A 17,943-nucleotide genomic window follows, 5' to 3' on the forward strand; every position below is an offset into this window, starting at 1 on the left:
AAAAAAAGAAAGAAAAAAATTAGCCAGGCATAGTGGCGTACACCTGTAGTCTCAGGTACTCAGGAGGCTAAGGCGGGGGGATCACTTGAGCCGGGAGGTTGAAGCTGCAGTGAGCTATGATCGTGCCACTGCACTCCAGCCTGGGTGACAGAGTGAGATTCCATCTCAAAAAATAAAATAAAAATTTTTAAAAAGAGGCTCCTCATGTCTGAGGATGAAAAGATCTACTCGTGGCTGAAAAATCTCTACCTGTTTCCCTCCCTCCCCACCTCCTGCGAGAAGCAAGAGGAAGCCAGCAGAGCTGCCTTAGGGAGTGACACCTGAAAATAGAAACTGCAATGGGATTTTATTTCTAACTCCACAGGCATCTCTGTGAGTCATTCATCTCTCTGGGTCTCACTTTCCTTGTCTGTAAAGCAGGCTGAATTCACCCTGACTTCTGCCTACCCCACAGTTTAAGGGCTAGGAAGAAAAATCCCCCAAAATCCACTTCATAAATAGAGCCCCAGGGCGCTCCTTTTAAAGCACGAGATAAACCACAGACAGAATTCTGGCCACAGGACACCCCCAGGCCGACTCATGGGGCATCATTCCTTTCTCCCAGCTTCCTTCACTCTCCCGGCTTCCTTCACGGGGTTCTGGGCACACACCTGGTCCCTTGTAGCTGCGGTCAGCACAGAAACAAGAAAAGCTTCAGACAGGCAAAGGTGCAGAAACCAATGCCAGGGCCCATAGGGACGAGGTTTTCGATTTTTGTGTTTTGGGTGGCAGTACTCTCACACCAGGATGACTGGGGCTTAGCACGACCTAATCGTCTTCATGATGGAAAGAAGGCAAAGCAATTGATTGCCCAGAGAAAACTGGAAGGTGCAGAGGCAGGATGAGACTGAGGTGAAGGTAAGGCAAGGAAAGACAGGAGGAGAAATGAAACATCTCAGGGTGGTGTGGGAGTGGACATAGGGTTGGGAGGGCATTGTGACACCCCAGGCTAATTCCCTCCTCAGACCCCACCCCAATATTACCTAATCAGGTGGACGTTTTCTTAGTAAGCAGGTTACAACTGACTTAGTTTGGGGCTTTTTTTTTTTTTTTTGAGACCGAGCTTCACTCTTGTTGCATAGGCGGGAATGCAATGGCGCAATCTCGGCTCACCGCAACCTCCACCTCCCAGGTTCAAGCTATTCTCCTGCCTCAGCCTCCCAAGTAGCTGGGATTACAGGCATGCGCCATCACACCCAGTTAATTTTGTAGTTTTAGTAGAGACAGGGTTTCACCATATTGGGTCAGGCTGGTCTGGAACTCCTGACCTCAGGTGATCCACCCGCCTTGGCCTCTCAAAGTGCTAGAATTACGGGAGTGAGCCACCGCACCCGGCTTTTTTTTTTTTTTTTTGGACACAGTTTCACCCTGTTGTCCTGGCTGGAGTGAAATGGCGCGATCTCGGCTCACTGCAACCTCTGCATCCTGGATTCAAGCGATTCTCGCGCCTCAGCCACCCGAGTAGCTAGGACTACAGGTGCGCCACCACACTTGTTTTTTTTTTTTTGTATTATTAGTAGAGATGGGGTTTCATCATGTTGGCCAGGCTGGTCTGGAACTACTGACCTCAGGGGATCCACCTGCCTCGGCCTCCCAAAGTGCTGTGATTACAGGCATGAGCCACTATGCCTGGCCTGGGGCTATTTTTAAAGAAGCCCTCAAGGTAGCAGATCACCCTCTGATGGCCACATGGAGATGTGGGAAATGACCCCCTAGTCCTGCCTCTGGACACCTGCCCACTTCTATCTGTGCCTTCCTGGGCCCCGGTTTTCAGAGCTATGTGGGTGCCTGACACACTCAGGGCCACAGAACATGGGAACGGCTCTAGGCCAAGAGTCCCGGCATCATTTGAGTCTGCTCTGGCCCAGTCCTGCCCTAAGCCTTCCTGCTCACTTCCAGCTGTGGAGGCAGCCCAGAGAGTGCCTGGCTCCCTGGCTCCCCCCTCTGCCAGGCCCACTCAGTGTGACCTAAATCCTTGCCGAGGCTTGGCAGCCCTCTGCGGGCTCCCGGATGGCCCCTGGCCTTGGTGACAGTGAGGCCCAGCCCCCCTCAGCTCCCAGCCTTCCCGGAACCCCTTGCCTAACATCCTGTGTGGTAATCATGCCTGTTGGCCCCACTCAGTCCTGCCGGCCACTGCCAAGTTCCCTCTGCTAGTTCCAGACGCTCCCACCTCTAATGGAACCATCAGGAAATAAAAAGCTGCAGCACATTTTCTCTCAGGTCAGAATCTCCTCCCAGCACTTTGGGAGGCCAACGTGAGAGAACCACTTGGGCCCAGGAGTTCGACACCAGCCTGGGCAACAAAGTGAGACCCTGTCTCTACAAAACGTTGAAAAATTAGTCAGCAGTGGTGGTGAACATCTGTGATTCCGGTTACTTGGGAGGCTGAGGCGGGAGGATCACTTGAGCCCGGGAGGCGGAGGCTGCAGTGAGCTGTGATAGCGCCACTGCACTCCAGCCTGGGTGACAGAGCGAGACTCTGTCTCAAAAAAAAAAAAAAGAGAAAAAAAAGAAAAGAAAGAAAAAGTGGGGAGCAGGTTGGGGAGCAGGGTGAGGGCCACCTACTGCCTGATAATGGTGGGGGACAGGAAGGGGACTGAGTGCTCTGAGAGGCAGCTGATCCCGTTTTCTCACTTAAATACCTCTCACCCTACAGAGAAGCCCTGATTCCATTTGCTGTCTTTCTTAGCAATGTCTTAGCAAACGTCTTCCATTTGCCACACGGGTCCCAGCTTCCGCTTACTAAGCACCCAAGTGCCAGACAACCCCGGAGGCAGGTACTCCCATTGTCCCCACTGTACAGATGAAGAAACTGAACTCAAGGTCACACAAGTGATAAGGGGTGGCAGAGATCTGAAGCTGTGCGCGGAGGCGTGGCCAGCGCGTGCGCTCCGACTTCTAAATCCCTACTCTGGATATTGAAGACGGGAAGGACGGAGCCGCTCATTCTACAGATGGGAAAAGCAAGGCCTGGGGAGTCCCAGAGCGGGTGCCAGATCGTAGGGAGCAGCCAGCACCCCGGGTCCCCTAAACGACACAACTACGTCCCTCGGCCACTTCTGGGTCCGGCGCTCGTCTCGGACGCGGCAGAACAGTTCTAGGACGCACGGCCGTCAGGGGGCCGAAGGGAAGGGCGGGGGCGGAGGCTCGAAGCAGACCCACCGCCTCGCCCCGGAAGCTCCGAGGCCCCGCCCCGGCGGCCGCCAGTGGGGGGCGTGGCCTCGCCGGCGACCCCGCCCCGCCCCCGCCGCGCGCGCCCCCGGCCGGGGCCCCAGTCTCGCGGCGCGCAAGGCCGTGGAGGCCTGAGGTCTGGGGCGGTGTGGCGGCTGGGCTGGCCTTGGCATCGCGCCTTCCCCTGCGGCCGCCGCGGGCTCCGCAGGCGGTATCGGAGTGTCGTGAGGCGCGTGACCGCGTGACACGCGCACTTGTCGGGGTGACGGGCCCTGCGGAAGAGAAGGTGCGGCCCGGGGCGCAGGGGAGCCCTCGGGAGCGGGCCCGGCCCTCAGCGCCGTCCCGGCCGTATCCCGGAGGAGCGGCCTGCGCCGCCGCGCGAGAGGAAGTAAGCGCCCCCCGCCACCTCCCCGGCCCCGGCGCCTCCAACCCGCGCCGCCGCCGGGCCCGAGGCCGCGCCGAGCCCCGGAGCCTGCGCTGCCAGCCCCGCGGAGCCTGGGGCTGCCGGCTTTGGGACTGCTCAGGAGGCGGCCTGGCTCCCTCCAGGGTCGCCCCGAGCGGCCGAGCTGTCCTTTCCCTGGGCTTCCCGGAACTGAGTTCCAGGAGAGGGGGAACTCCGTGCTTTCCCCCGGGACCTGCTTAATCTTTGGCATTGATTAGCCCTCGGGTTTCACATAGCGTTTCCCGTACCCGGATCCAGTGAACGGTTTTCCAGAGGCAAACCTCTCTGGATCTCTGAAGATCAGCTCACCCAACCTTGAATGCTTAGCCAGAAGTGAGAACTTCTGGAAAGAAGTGCCCTTGCCCACTCCCCCTGCACCCGCAACAGGCCCATGGCTCATGACAGGCAGCAGATGAGGGAAAACTGGTGTCAAATGGGCATATTTTTTATTTTTATTTTTTTACTTTTTTATAAAAGATAGGGTCTTGCTTGGTTGCCCAGGCTGGAGTGCAGTGGCACAAACACGGTTCCCTGCAGCCTCCACCTCTTGGGCTCAGGCCATCCTCCTGCCTCAGCCTCCCGGGTAGCTGGGACCACAGGCGCGCACCACCACGCCTGGCTAATTTTTAAACCTTTTGTAGAGACAGTGGTCTCACCATGTTGCCCAGGCTGATCTCGAACTCCTGGGCTCAAACGAACCTCCTGCTTAAGCCTTCCAAAGTGTTGGGATTACAGGTGTGAAGCACCACGCCCAGACAGCGTATTTTAAATTATGCATAATATCCCTTTAATTTTTCATCATTATGATTGGAAGGTCATGAAAAGCTCTCTGAGTTTTTCCTTGGCATGTTTTCTGTGGTGGATGGTTAGTTGTTTGTTTTTTTTTTTTTTTTTTTTTTTTGGGACGGAGTTTCACTCTTGTTGCCCAAGCTGGAGTGCAATGGCGTGATCTCGGCCCACTACAACCTTCTCCTCCTGGGTTCAAGCGATTCTCCCACCTCAGCCTCCTGAGTGGCTGGGATTACAGGCGCGTGCCACCACACCCAGCTAATTTTATGTATTTTTTAGTAGAAACGGGGTTTCACTATGTTATCCAGGCTTGTCTTGAACTCCTGACCTCAGGTGATCCACCACCTCAGCCTCCCAAAGTGCTGGGATTACAGGCGTGAGCCACCGCGCCCAGCTGGTTAGTTGGTTTTAACAGCAGTTCAAGAAGCTAGCAAGAAGGACTTCATTCGTGATGCTAATGGTTTAATGATAGAAACTAACATTTCTGGCCGGGCCCAGTGGCTCACACTTGTAATCCCAACACTTTGGGAGGCCAAGGCGGGCAGGTCACTTGAAGAGTTCAAGACCAGCCTGGCCAACATGGTGAAACCCCGTCTCTACTAAAAATACAAAAAATTTGCTGGGCATGGGGGCAGCGGATGCCTGTAATCCCAGCTACTGGGGAGGCTAAGGCAGGAGAATCGCTTGAACCGCCCCGCCTCCGGTGACGGAGGTTGCAGTGAACCAAGATTGTGCCACTGCACTCCAACCTGGGTAACAAAGCTAGACTTCGTCTCAAAAAAAAAAAAAAAAAAGCAGCTAGGATTTCTCGGGTGCTTACTGTATGCCAGGCATTGTGCTAAGTGCCTTACATGCTTCCCATCAATTTGTTTTCCCATTCTGTGGTTGAGGTACAGAGAGGTTAAATAACTTGTCTGAGGGTACATAGTTACTGAGTGGCAGGGATTTGAATCCAGGATATTCTCATGTAACCAGTTCTCCAAAAACTAGCCCTTGAAGGTCTTCCAGGTTTCAACAAAGCAACTGAGGCTTATGCATGATGTCTTCATGATGTCAGAAGGAAGAACTGTGAAAGGCAAAGCGGATCCGGGAGGCCGAGGCTGGTTACCGCAGTTAGTGTTCGGAACAGCTTGACTTCATGGAGCAGAGAAACAGCCTGCCTGGTTTAAACCACTGTTCAGTATCTACACTAATACAGGGTTTTACATTTTGCCATTCAGGGATGTAGTCACATTTTACAGGAAGGTTAGCTCTGGTACCAGACTGTATTCAAATCCTGTCACCTCTAGCTGCTCGACCTTTAGTAAGTTATTTGACTTCTCTTTTTTTTTTGAGATGGAGTCTCGCTTTGTTGCCCAGGCTGGAGTGCAGTGGTGCGATCTCAGCTCACTGCAACGCTCACCTCCTGGGTTCAAGTGATTCTTCTCCCTCGGCCTCCCAAGTAGCTGGGATTACAGGCACCTGCCACCACGCCTGGCTAATTTTTGTATTGTTGGTAGAGATGGGGTTTCACCATGTTGGCCAGGCTGGTTTTAAGCTCCCGACCTCCAGTGATCCTCCTGCCTCAGCCTCCCGAAGTGCTGGGATTATAGGCGTGAGCCACTGTGCCTGGCCATGTTATTTGACTTCTCTTTGCCTTAGTTTCCTCTCTACTCCTTGCTAAAATGGGGATAATCATGTTACCTACCTCGTGGTTGTGGCAAGACTTAAATGGTATGATGCATGTCACACTGATAGCCTAGCATTTGGCATATAGTTAAATACTCCATAAATAGCTCTTTTATTAAAAGTGTTGTTCCAAGTAGTAAGCTGCCGCTAATGTGTGCTGTGTCACAGTGCTTGAAGTCACCATTAGAGATATATTCCTTTGTGCCGTATTTCAAATGCAGAAACGACAGTGGTCCTGTGCAAATGGGATTTATTTGTTCATTTAGCAGATATTTATAGAGCACCTTCTGTATGCCAGGCCTTGTTTTGGATACTGGAGGTACTGCGGAGAACAAAACAAACAAAAGTCCCTGTCCTCATTGGCACGCACACTCTTGGGAAAAGGAATGGCAGACAATAGGAAAAATGAATGTAATTAGCATACAGTATATTAGAAAGCGATGTACTGTGGGGAGAAATAAAGCAGGAGAGGAGGATGGGGGTGGGCGGTTTACAATTTTAGAGTGGTCTGAGTAAGCCTCACTGAGAAGATGACATTTTAGCAAAGAACTGAAGTTAGTGAGGGAGTAAACCACGTGGACCTGGTGGGGGACATGGGGGAGTTGGCCAGGCGGAGAGAACAAGTGCAAAGGCCCTGAGGCAGGAGGCTGGGCGGCCAGAGCCTAGACGGGCAGGATGGTAAGAGAAGAGATCAAAGAGGTAATGGGTGGGAGGCCAGAATGTGTAGACTCTGCAGACGTCTGCACAGAGGAATGGCATGATCCAGCTGGAGCTATAAAAAGGTCACTCTGACTGCCGTGTTGAGGCTCAGCCATAGAGGGTCCAGATAGAGGAGGCCAATTAGGAAGTTCCTGTAGTAATCCAGATGGAGATGACGGTGGCTGGCACTGGAGTGGAGTGGTGGAAGGTGGTGAGAAGCAGTTGTATTCTAGATAAATTTTGAAGATAGAAACTACAGGATTTGCTGACAGATCAGATGACCTCAAGGTTTCTGGGTCTGAACACCTGGAAAGATAGAGTTGCCATTTACTGAGAATGGGGAAAGCTACATTGGAAGCAGATTGGGAGAGAAATCAGTTCAGTTTTGTACATATTAAGTCTGGCAAACATCCCACTCATGCTCTCAGAATAGCAATTGACTGCATGAGTCTGGAGTTTGGGGGAAGTTCGGGCTGTAAATAAAGACTTGGACAGTTAGGCAGTTGTGTGCTGGTAATGTTTACCAACTGACTGTGAGGGGTGGGGTTAATAGTGGGGAACCTGATTTATAGCCTTTGCCTATATCTGTGGTGTAAATATTCTGACGTTGGCCAACTTCAAATACACTATAATAGAATATCTTCACCTCATAGATGCAGTGGATATAAATAATATCAAGAGCATAGATATTAGTGAAATGTAGTCAGATGATTAGGAAGAAATGAGTTTTGAGTATTTATTACCTTTTTAATTTATTTAATGATTTTTTTGTTTGTTTGTTTGAGACGGAGTCTCACTCTGTCACCCAGGCTGGAGTGCAATGGTGCGATCTCTGCTCACTGCAACCTCCACCTCCTGGGTTCAAGCAATTCTTCTGCCTCAGCCTCCCAAGTAGCTGGGATTACAGGCACCCGCCACCACACCCAGCTAACTTTTGTATTTTTAGTAGAAACGGGTTTTCGCCATGTTGCCCAGGCTGGTCTTGATCTCCTGGGCTCAAGTAGTCCTCCCATCTCGGTCTACCAAAGTGCTGGGATTATAGGACAGGTACCTAAAGATGGGAATGAGGATTCTCTGAGATGAGAGAGGAACAAGGAGCCCCAGATCCCGATCTGGAAGCTTTTGTCCCCATTCTGGCCCTGAGGGCAGTGAATGCAGATCAGAGGTCATAGATAGCAGGCTTGATTTTTATCTGCATTGATGGGTTCAGCATAAATGGACCAGAACAGGAAGAGTGCAAAAAACAAACAGACAAAAAAACAACAAAAACAAAAACCTTGGGTTGGCTGTTGTAAAAAGACTAGGCACATCACCTTGTGCTTTAGTTTCAAATGATCTTTAGTTTGAACTTTTGTTTTACTCCCACATGTTCTTTTTAAAAAATTCCAAACTCATGGGTCATGATTTGAAGAAAATTTCCCTTCCTCCTGCCTGGCGCACAGAGGGTAACGTCAAAAGCCGGGAAAGGGAACAGGGCAGCAGCAGACATTGACCTTTACCTCCCAGCTCCTCTCTCCCACCCCTTGTCTGCTGGGCATAGAGGATTAGAACTGCTTCCTCCTGTGGTTTACCAGAAAACGCTCTGCGGCTGGAGCTTCAGCACAGGCTGGGTCTGCTTGTGCCGGGTCTGTTCGGGGACAGCTGCATGCCTCTTCCACTTGCGTGAGAACAAAGGCCAGAACCTGGATTCTGATCCAAACCCCCTGGCTCCCACCTTCTGGGATGTTAGCAGAGCCTTTTAACGGGTAAGTCTCTCCCAGGATGACTCGTAGAAGCCCTCAGGATTAGAGTTGGAGACAGTGAAGGGTGCCCAGGACTGGGTTCATGTGCCCGCAGTTGGCCCTGGCTCTAAGATGAGCCATCAGAAGGTCTTTTCCACCTCCCTACAGGATGCCCCCACAGCACTTTGTTTCGTAGTGAGTGTATTTCTGGCAAGTATCTTAAATAAGAATTGTAAATGAAATTGCATCCTCCACACACGTAAGTCATAGCTTCAAGAGTTTTTGTCTTAACTGCTGAATGACGCACAGTTCTCAGCTCTTGGCTTCATATTTTAGTTCTCTGTTTCCCTGCCTGGCTGCAGAGGTCAAGGCTCGAAGCACTCATTTGCCTTATAGAAAAGTGGAGGGCAGTTCCCGGATAATAGGATGCAGATCACCTTTCCTCGGAAAACAGGGACACTAAAAGATTACACAGATCCTTTATCTCACCCTCCCATTTCCTCGATGAGGAAACTGAGGCCCAGCCAGGCTAAATGACTTGTTCAAGGTTATGTGGTTGTTTAGAGGCAGGGCCCAGACAAGAGCCACCACACATTCGAGTTCCCAGTCTAATGCCGCCTCCCCTTACAGCTGCTCAAACTTTTCACTAAAGATTTTCTCATTGATTTGTTAATTTTTTGAAAAGAAGTGATTCATAGTTGGATAAGCCTTTGGAAGGCTACTTCCATGCTCTTTGGCTAACTTCAAGTATGTAATTTCGGAAGGTTTATTTCACAGCCGATTCCTCTCAGAGCAGGCAAGGAGGCAGAGGGGAGAAGTGCCTCCGAAGAAAACCTTCTGAAGCAGAGCCGTGCAGCATGAGGAGGAGGCCTGGAGCCCAGGAGATGTGTTGGAGCCGTGGGTGCCTCTGCTCCAGAGGCTGGGGTCCCCCTGTCCCTGACTTTGACTTAACTGGGCTTCTCTGGGCCTGCTTCTTTCCCTGTCAGGGCAGCAGGGAGGATGACCAAGCCAGCCTTCCCTCCTGCTGCTTCCAGACTAGTCGGGAGTGTTGAGTTAGGAACCGGGGTTGGTTCTCCAGTGCTGTCTGCAGGGCCTGGCTCTGTAGCCCCAGGAGAGGAGGGAGGTTCACAGTGTTTTTCCTGAGAGCAATGGTATTATACCACCCTTGGGGGCCAGGAGGAACTTTGCATTTAATTAATTAATTAACATTTGTGTAGCATTTTTGTCACATGTATCATCTCAATCTTCACTGCCCCTCCCCCCACCCCCGCCTTGGGTTGATGGTATTTGCCCTGTTTTGTAGATGAAGAAATGTGGACGATAAGGCTCTAATCACCTACCCGCCCTTATGGAAAGGTGGAGGGCATCTCCCTGATTTAATTAGCTGATTTATTTATTTATTTTATTGACTTTTTTTGAGACAGGATGTTGCTCTGTCACCAGGCTGGAGTGCAGTGGTGCGATCATGGCTCACTGCAGCCTGGACCTCTCGGGCTCAAGCAGTCCTCAGCCTCCTGAGTAGCTGAGACTACAGACATGTGCCACCACGCCCAGCTAATTTTTAAATATTTTTTGTAGAGATGGGGGTCTCGCTGCGTTGCCCAGACTGGTCTGGAAGTCCTGGGCTCAAGTGATCCTCCTGCCTCGGCCTCCCAAAGGGCTGGGATTATAGGCGTGAGCCAATGTGCCTGGCCTAATTAGCTGACTTAATTAGATCATGAAGCTAGGCAGTGGTCTTGAGCCCAGGTCCTTGGACCCAAATGCCTCCTTCTTCTGCTTGACTAAGGAAGCTGTTTAGCATCGTGACCGAGGGTCCAGGCTTTGTGGCTTGACAGTTTCCTTCACCTCCCAGTTTCCTCGTCTGTAGAATGAGACTCCTCACAGAACCCCCTCCACAAGACTGTTATGAGGAATGATTGGAAAGGTGCGTTTAAGTCATCTGGCACACGCTGACTACTTGGTTAACATAGGTATTATTACTGGATTCAGGAACAACCAGTTTTTACAAGGGGATGGGCACATGAAACCATTTGAGACTGTTTCGAAATACCTGTGTTAGGACCCACCCTACACCTACTGGATCAGAATGTCTGTGTCTTGAGAGAGGGAGCAGGAGGTGAGGCCCGCGTGTTTGTTCTGATGCCCTCCTTTGATGAGAATCGTTGCTCTGGTACTCACTGCTCAGTATTCCAGAGTCTTGCTACTCAAAGTGTGCTCTTGGACCAGCTGTCAGCACTTCAGGTCCCCTTCCTTCTGCATCAGAATCTCCTTTTAAAAAGATCCCCAGGAAATTCAAATGCTCATTAAAGTTTGAGAAACACTGTAAAGGTTAAAAAAACATATAATAAAAAAACGAATACCCACACATACTACCCACACCCATTTAGGAAATAGTTGTTTTCTAGTTGTTTTGCAACCACAGAGTAAGCAATCATGTTGTAATACCCAATATCTTGGATTTGTTTAAAGGAGTGCTGGCAACAACAGATACGGGAGGCCAACCTGAGAACCGGGGACCCAGAACAGGACTGGTCAGGGAGGACTGTGGCAAACCTCAGAGTCAGAACAGGATTAAAGAGAGGGCCAGGAGTCAGTTCAGGCCAGGTGGCCATCCGTCACAGCTGTCTGCAGTCTTCTGGGGTGGGGGCAGAGGTGCTGGCCCTTGGGGCTCCCCCACCTGCCCATGCCAGCACTCTGGAGGCTTAGCTCCTCCCTTTGTACCAGGCACGTCCAGAGCCCTGGCTACCAGGATCTGATCAGCAGCTCTGAAGCGCAGCCTGCCAGCTGGCGGCTCCTCCTTCTCCAGGCTGTTCTCTGGGCTTCAGATTTCTCGCTGCCTCTCTCCTGCACTGACCTTGCAGCTTCTCCTTCCCTCCAGACGAGCGATTGCCGGTTGAGGAAAAAATGCTTGAAGGGCCAAGGACAGGGACTGGAAAGCAGGAGGAAAAAGCAGAATGGTCCTGTGGTCCATGTGTGTATTTAGGGGTGAGGGCAGATACAGGGAGAGTGGGGGAGGAAGGCTAGGGAGCCACCCGTGTGGCCCCGATCCTCTAGTTAAAGCTCCAGTGATGGACGCATCGTGTGTCCTGTAGACACTGGCTCAGACACTGTGGTTGTGTCCTCACCTTGGGTTGGTCACTCACTAGGACCCTCTTGGAGATGGATCTTGAGAGAGATGAGGAAGAGGCAGAGGGGGTGGGAGGAGGGGGTCTGACGTCAGGGTCAAGAGGCAGATTTGGTCCCCTCTGTATAGGGATGGTGAAGAGGTCATTGGGCCAGTTCTGTGGGGCCTTTTGTAAGTTATCTCTTTAAACCTCAACTTCCCCATTTGTATTAACAGATTATAGCTTCCTAAAGTTGTTAATGATTTTGTTAATCTTTTACCTGGTAAAATGCCTGTCATATAATAGGCGCTAAATCAGCCATTCAGTTCCTTCGTCACTGCTCCCACCTGCAGGCTGAACCCCATTTCCACTGTGGATTTCTGATTAGTTCCCATGGGCATGGCAGCTGTGATGACTTGCCCCCTCACTTCCTTCTTCCCTTCCCTCCAACACTGGCCTTGGTTGGAAACTAGAGAGCCAGAGAGCTGTGGAGGAAGAATTCAGCGCAGGAAGCCCTACAACCTTGGTTAGAACAGAAGGCCAGAACAAACAAATAGTTGGTGTGTTTGTGACCCACCCTAGGCCTCTACTTCTCATGCATGTGAGCGCCTGAGTTTAGGCTGAACACTAGCCCAGGCGGTTTGCTTACCTGGGGGAGGTTGTAGCCACTGGCTCAGACACTGTTGTTGGTCCTCACCTTGGGTTGGTCACTCACTAGGAACCTCTTGGACATGGATTTTTAGAGAGATGAGAAAGAGGCAGAGGGGGCGGTGGGAGGAGGGGGTCTGACGTCAGGGTCAAGAGGCAGATTTGGTCCCTTCTATAGCGGTGCTGGAGAGGTCATTGGGCGTGTCATGCAGTGGCTGCACAGTCAGTCCCAGCTCCCCTGCTTTCTTACCCTGGGACCTTCATTGACCCGAGCCTCAGCTTTTCCATTTGCAGAATGGGAGGACTGTCACAGAACCCACCCCATGTGGTTCTTTCAGGATTCTTGTCTGGGTTCATTGAGCTCTAATACACATAAGTACTTAGTGCCAGCACTAAGCGTTTGCTGGTATCACTCTTCCAGGATAACACCTACCATTCGGTGCTTAACAGGTGATAGGTACAGGCCTCAGCTCATTACAGGCATGAACTCCTTTTATCCTTATAACAACTCTGTGGTGTAGGTACCACTATTACCCCCATTTCAGGTGAGAAAACTGAGGTACAGCCAGGTTAAATAATTGTGCAGTTACTAAGGGGTTGAGCTGGGATTCAAACTCAGGCAGGTAGTCTGGAGTCCATGTTTTCTGTCACTATGCCGTAGCAGTTATTAGTCATCATTTGGTAGTTGGAGCCCAGTAGACATGGGGAAGAGGCAAGTGAGAGGTGAGAGGAGGTGGTCCTACCCTCTCACTGTTCCAACTGTTGCCTGAGGACCTGCCACTATACCTAGGCTGGGGCTGCCCTGCTTGTCCAGGTGACCTATGCTCCTGGAGGAGACTGGCCTTGGTCATAAAATGGACAGCTCCACTCCCAGGCCTGCGGCCCTCCCTGGTGGCCTTTGCCACTTTCCTATGCTCCTGGCAGCAAAGTGGTTCATCTTTAGCAAGTGGCCTCTAACTTTCCCAGGCAGAGTCCCTGTCTACAGGGCAGGCTCCCTACCCACTGACTTCCTGGAACAGAAGCCAAGCTGTCAGGAGGGAGGGACGAGCTGTGGGCCTATAACATTTTCTTAAGAAACACGTGGTGGTTTCTTGCCAGGCAGGAAGTGTTTGTTTCCACATCACAGCCACCTGAACCATGTCTGATCCTTCCTTGTTCCTCGTCTGTCTCTCTGTGCACCCCAGGCACCCAGGCATGTGGAATATGCTCATAGTGGCGATGTGCTTGGCCCTTCTGGGCTGCCTGCAAGCCCAGGAGCTCCAGGGACATGTCTCCATAATCCTGCTGGGAGCAACTGGGGACCTGGCTAAGAAGTACTTATGGCAGGGACTGTTCCAGCTGTACCTGGATGAAGCGGGCAGGGGTCACAGTTTTAGCTTCCATGGAGCTGCTCTGACAGCCCCCAAACAGGGTCAAGAGCTCATGGCCAAGGCCCTGGAATCCCTCTCCTGCCCCAAGGACATGGCACCCAGTCACTGTGCAGAGCACAAGGATCAGTTCCTGCAGCTGAGCCGGTACCGCCAACTGAAGACGGCCGAGGACTATCAGGCCCTGAACAAGGACATCGAGGCACAGCTCCAGCACGCAGGCCTCCGGGAGGCTGGCAGGATCTTCTACTTCTCGGTGCCACCCTTCGCCTATGAAGACATTGCCCGCAACATCAACAGCAGCTGCCGGCCAGGCCCGGGCGCCTGGCTGCGGGTTGTCCTTGAGAAACCCTTTGGCCATGACCACTTCTCAGCCCAGCAGCTGGCCACAGAACTCGGGACCTTTTTCCAGGAGGAGGAGATGTACCGGGTGGACCATTACTTAGGCAAGCAGGTGAGCATCAGCATGGAGCCTGCCAGGGCTAGGGTGAGCTGGGCGCTGGTAGACCCCAGCAACAAGGCCACTTGCTCATTGTGGAGCTAGGCCCCAGGGCATTGTGAACTCAGAGCTCCCATGGTCTCCTTGAAGGTGGGCAGGAGGTGAGGGGGTAAAGGAAAGACAGCAGCAGGGCAGGACTGTTGGGTCCTTGTCCATGTGTCTGGCCTCTTTTGTCCTTTGCAAAGCCCCCGTTCTCTTTGTTCCCCAGTCTGGGCTCTGGCTTCTCACGGTTGCCCTGCATCCTCTGTAGAGGTGGCTCAGCAACTCTGGTGTCTGGATCTGGCTTCCTGTTGGGTGTGCTGTGGGAATTAGAACGAGCTTTCTTCTTCTGCACCCACCACCTTTTTTTTTTTTTTTAGACAGAGTCTGCTCTGTCACCAGGCTGGAGTGTAGTGGCATGATCTCGGCTCACTGCAACCTCCGCCTCCTGGGTTCCAGCAGTTCTCCCGCCTCAGCCTCCCAAGTAGCTCGGAGTACAGGCGCGCATCACCAGGCCCGGCTAATTTTTTGCATTTTTAGTAGAAATGGGGTTTCACCATGTTGGCCAGGCTGGTCTCAAAATCCTGACCTCAAGTGATCTGCTCACTTCGGCCTCCCAAAGTGCTGGGAATTACAGGCGTGAGCCACCGCACCCTGCCCCGTCTACCTTTTTTCAAAATGTTTTTCTTCCTGAGTTCTGTTTTGAGCCAGAAGATTGGCAACAAGAGCTTAAACCAGGGAGCAGTAGGACCTTAAGCCCTGGGCAGGAGCATGGGGTAACCTCCTGGGTGACACGTGTCCATTGACCAGTTCACTCAAAATGTCTTGGAGGCCCCTGGGGGCGTCCTATCCCAGGAACCCCGGCAGAGAGCGCAGCAGCCCTGTGTTCCGGTATGTGGTGCAGGGGGGCATAGGCAGTTGTTGAGGTCAGAGACATGGCTTTCCATCCCACCCTGCCTGGAGTTGCCCATCGTAGGATTCCTAAATAGTGGTCCTCAGAACTGGGCCAGTCCTGGGGAGGTTTTCGCTTGTTTATGGCAAGATGAGAAGAAATACAGAATGTGCCCAATTCGAAGCTTTTCTTGCTACATTTTTGGTGTTAAACCTATCTTTATTTTATTAAAAATGGATCGTAATAGAAGATAGGTAATTCTAACTATTTTTTTCTTGGCAAAATACAAATCTGGTAACCCTTTGGAGGTCACTTGCAAGTTTTTGGAACCTTTACTGGCCTGTGAGATCGTGAAGTCCAGAACTACTGCTCAGAGGGCATCTTCTGCTCTGAGCAGGGAATAGAGAGGTCAGAGCCCTTCCCAGGAGTCAGGGTTCCTCCTTCATCGTGAGAGGATCCTGCAGCACGCCCAGTCTTCCCCCCGACAGGCTGTGGCACAGATCCTGCCTTTCCGAGACCAGAACCGCAAGGCTTTGGACAGCCTCTGGAACCGGCACCATGTGGAGCGGGTGGAGATCATCATGAAAGAGACCGTGGATGCCGAAGGTGTGTGAGTGACCCTGCGCGCTCGGTCCCCCAGCCTCTGCCTGCCCGCTGTCTGCTGTGAGGCATGGGCGCTTCTCAGAGGGAGGTTTTCTGTGGGCGTGTAGTCTCCCTTCGAGCCTGCCGTGTGCCCAGCTCTGAACCGGGCTAAATCCCAGGGTGCCGGCTGGCAAAGCCCAAGTAGCCATTGCTGCCCGTGGGGAGCGTATGGTCCAGAGAAGTAGGCCTGGCACAGAGGCAGGAAACCACTGGCACGCGGTAGAGGCTGGAGTCCCCCTGAGGTCCCCCAAGTTTTTGAATGCGTAGAGACCATGGGAGCTGCGTGAGGGCTTCCCCCACTGTGGTGCTTGCAGCCGTGGCGCCCCCTCCCTGGGGCACTCCCCCTCGCGTCCCCCTCACCTCCTGACCCCTCTTTCGCCTGTTAGTTCCCAGCTCCATGGCCCTCCAGGAAGCCTTTCTGAGCCCTGCAGGCCCACTCCCCTCACCCTCATGGCGCCACACACCTCCCTCCCCTGCCCTGCACAGTGTTCCCCTTGCCTCGTCCTTGTCCACCGTGTCTCTCCTGCCAGCCTGTAGGCTGCAGGAGGACACCGCCTCTCCCGCACCGCCACACACCTCAGACACACTGAGTATACTCCCGGGAGGCGGGAGGCCCTGTGTCACGCCCACCGCTGCCTTCAGCTGGGTGGCCTCAGCATGTCACTCCCTGCAGCTGTGAGATGAGCATGTCTTGTGGATGAGGACAGCTAAGGTCCCTTTGGGACCTGGCATTCTGTGATGGTAGCAAAGTTTTGGAGCATTGACCGTGAAGATGTAAAGCACTGGCTCTTGCCCAGTAATGATAAGAGCTGAAGTTGACAGTGTCCCCGGTCCCCAGCCGCCAGGTGAGGTGGGCGCTGTTATTGGCCTCCTTACAGATGAAGATGGTGGCGAGCCCACAGCCCCACAGTAGAAGGTGGTGGAGCCTGATGCTGGGGGCAACAGTCTGGCCCCAGCACTCAGGCCTGGCGCCGCCGCCCTGTGCTGCCAGCGCTGCGTCAGTGGCCAGCTCATCCCCGTGGCCGCTTTCTGCAGCTGCAGCGGGAGCACCCGAGGCCACTGCCCCCCCCAAGCCCCCGCAGTGCGTGCCCGCCACAGGGCAGGGCCCAGAGCCCTGGACCCAGGGATGGGCCAGGAGGTTTCTCCTCTTTTTCTCTCTACCTTGCTCTTTCTCTGGGCCATTTTCTCTTTCTCTTTCCCCCGCCCCTTGGTTTCTGTCTTCAGCTGTTTCTCTATTCCTCTCTGACTGTGTATTTAGTGCCAGAAGCTCTCTGCGGGTCCGAGATGCCACAATGAGGTACAAAACTCAGCCTCTCAGATATGGCTCCCTAATACTGCCGAGATTCACCGGTGCTGTGGGGGGTGATGATCTCATCACACTGGCTGGTGGGACAAACTCCAAAATGGAGCTGGGCGCAGTGGCACACCTGTAGTCCCAGCTACTCGGGGGCAGAGATGGGAGGATCATTTGAGCTCAGTAGTTGGACACCAGCCTGGGTGGCATAGTGAGCCTCCATCTCTGAAAAAGAAAACAAAATGGGTGATGGGTGTTGCAGGCAGGCAGTGTGGTGGGGGGACGATGTGGGGGGTGGGCAGGAGGCCAGGCAGGACTTCCCGAGCCAGGCCTTGAAGGACATTGCTGGGCTCGAGAAGGCACTGGGTTTCTCTACTCCAGAAGCCACAGCAGAAAAGAGGCCCTGCACCCTGCAATGAGCCTTCGTGGGTCTCAGGGAATCGCCCTCCAGCCCTTCCAAGTTTCCCTCCCAGTCCTCAGCCAGGGCGCCGGCCATGGGCTTCCCCCCGTGCCTGTCTGTGCCTGATATCCCAGCAGGCATGTATGCTGGGCCTATGCCTGCCTCATCTTCAGAGAAGTGAGCTGCACCTGGTGCAGAGAGCCTGGAGCAGAATGGGAGGGGGTCCTGCCCCTGCTGAAGCCAGCGGGCTGGCGCCTGCACTTCTCTACCTGGACTTGGCCCCATCCCCAGCGAGGCTGGGAGACCAGGACTCCTCTCCCCTTTCTGGCAACTCCTTCCTATCCCCGCCCTGGGCTGGGGAAGAGCCATGATGCCTGGAGTTACCTGTTGGTGCTGTTGCCTCTTAGTTCTTCCAGCCCTGCCACCCTGTTTCCTTCTTGGTATGTCGTGTCATTTGTGGGTTGTTTGTAGGTCCCGTGGAGCCAGGGACCAGGCAGATTGCAGGCCTGATTATCCTAGCAAAGGTACTTTTGGATTTTGAAGAAAGAAACATGGAAGATATGAAAGACAGACAGGTGGAGCTCTGGGC

The 17,943-nt window shown here is 52.9% G+C and overlaps 1 protein-coding gene across 2 annotated transcripts in view; it reads left to right on the forward strand.

Annotated features, from left to right (window-relative positions):
• Positions 1-3,309: 3,309 nt before the first annotated feature.
• The window catches only part of H6PD (hexose-6-phosphate dehydrogenase/glucose 1-dehydrogenase), a 35,462-nt gene continuing 20,828 nt past the window's right edge, over positions 3,310-17,943 (forward strand). The window contains exons 1-3 of one of the 2 annotated variants that reach the window (XM_032758830.2): positions 3,310-3,598; positions 13,466-14,102; positions 15,507-15,624. In XM_032758830.2, the coding sequence (XP_032614721.1) occupies positions 13,476-14,102; positions 15,507-15,624 (745 nt within the window). In that variant the 5' untranslated portion in view covers positions 3,310-3,598; positions 13,466-13,475. Of the gene's footprint in view, positions 3,599-6,610; positions 8,554-13,465; positions 14,103-15,506; positions 15,625-17,943 lie in introns of those variants that run through there. The other variant, XM_032758829.2, reaches the window with a different exon arrangement.

This window comes from Hylobates moloch, unplaced genomic scaffold (genome assembly GCF_009828535.3).
Source record: "Hylobates moloch isolate HMO894 unplaced genomic scaffold, HMol_V3 SCAFFOLD_9, whole genome shotgun sequence".
NCBI lineage: Eukaryota > Metazoa > Chordata > Mammalia > Primates > Hylobatidae > Hylobates > Hylobates moloch.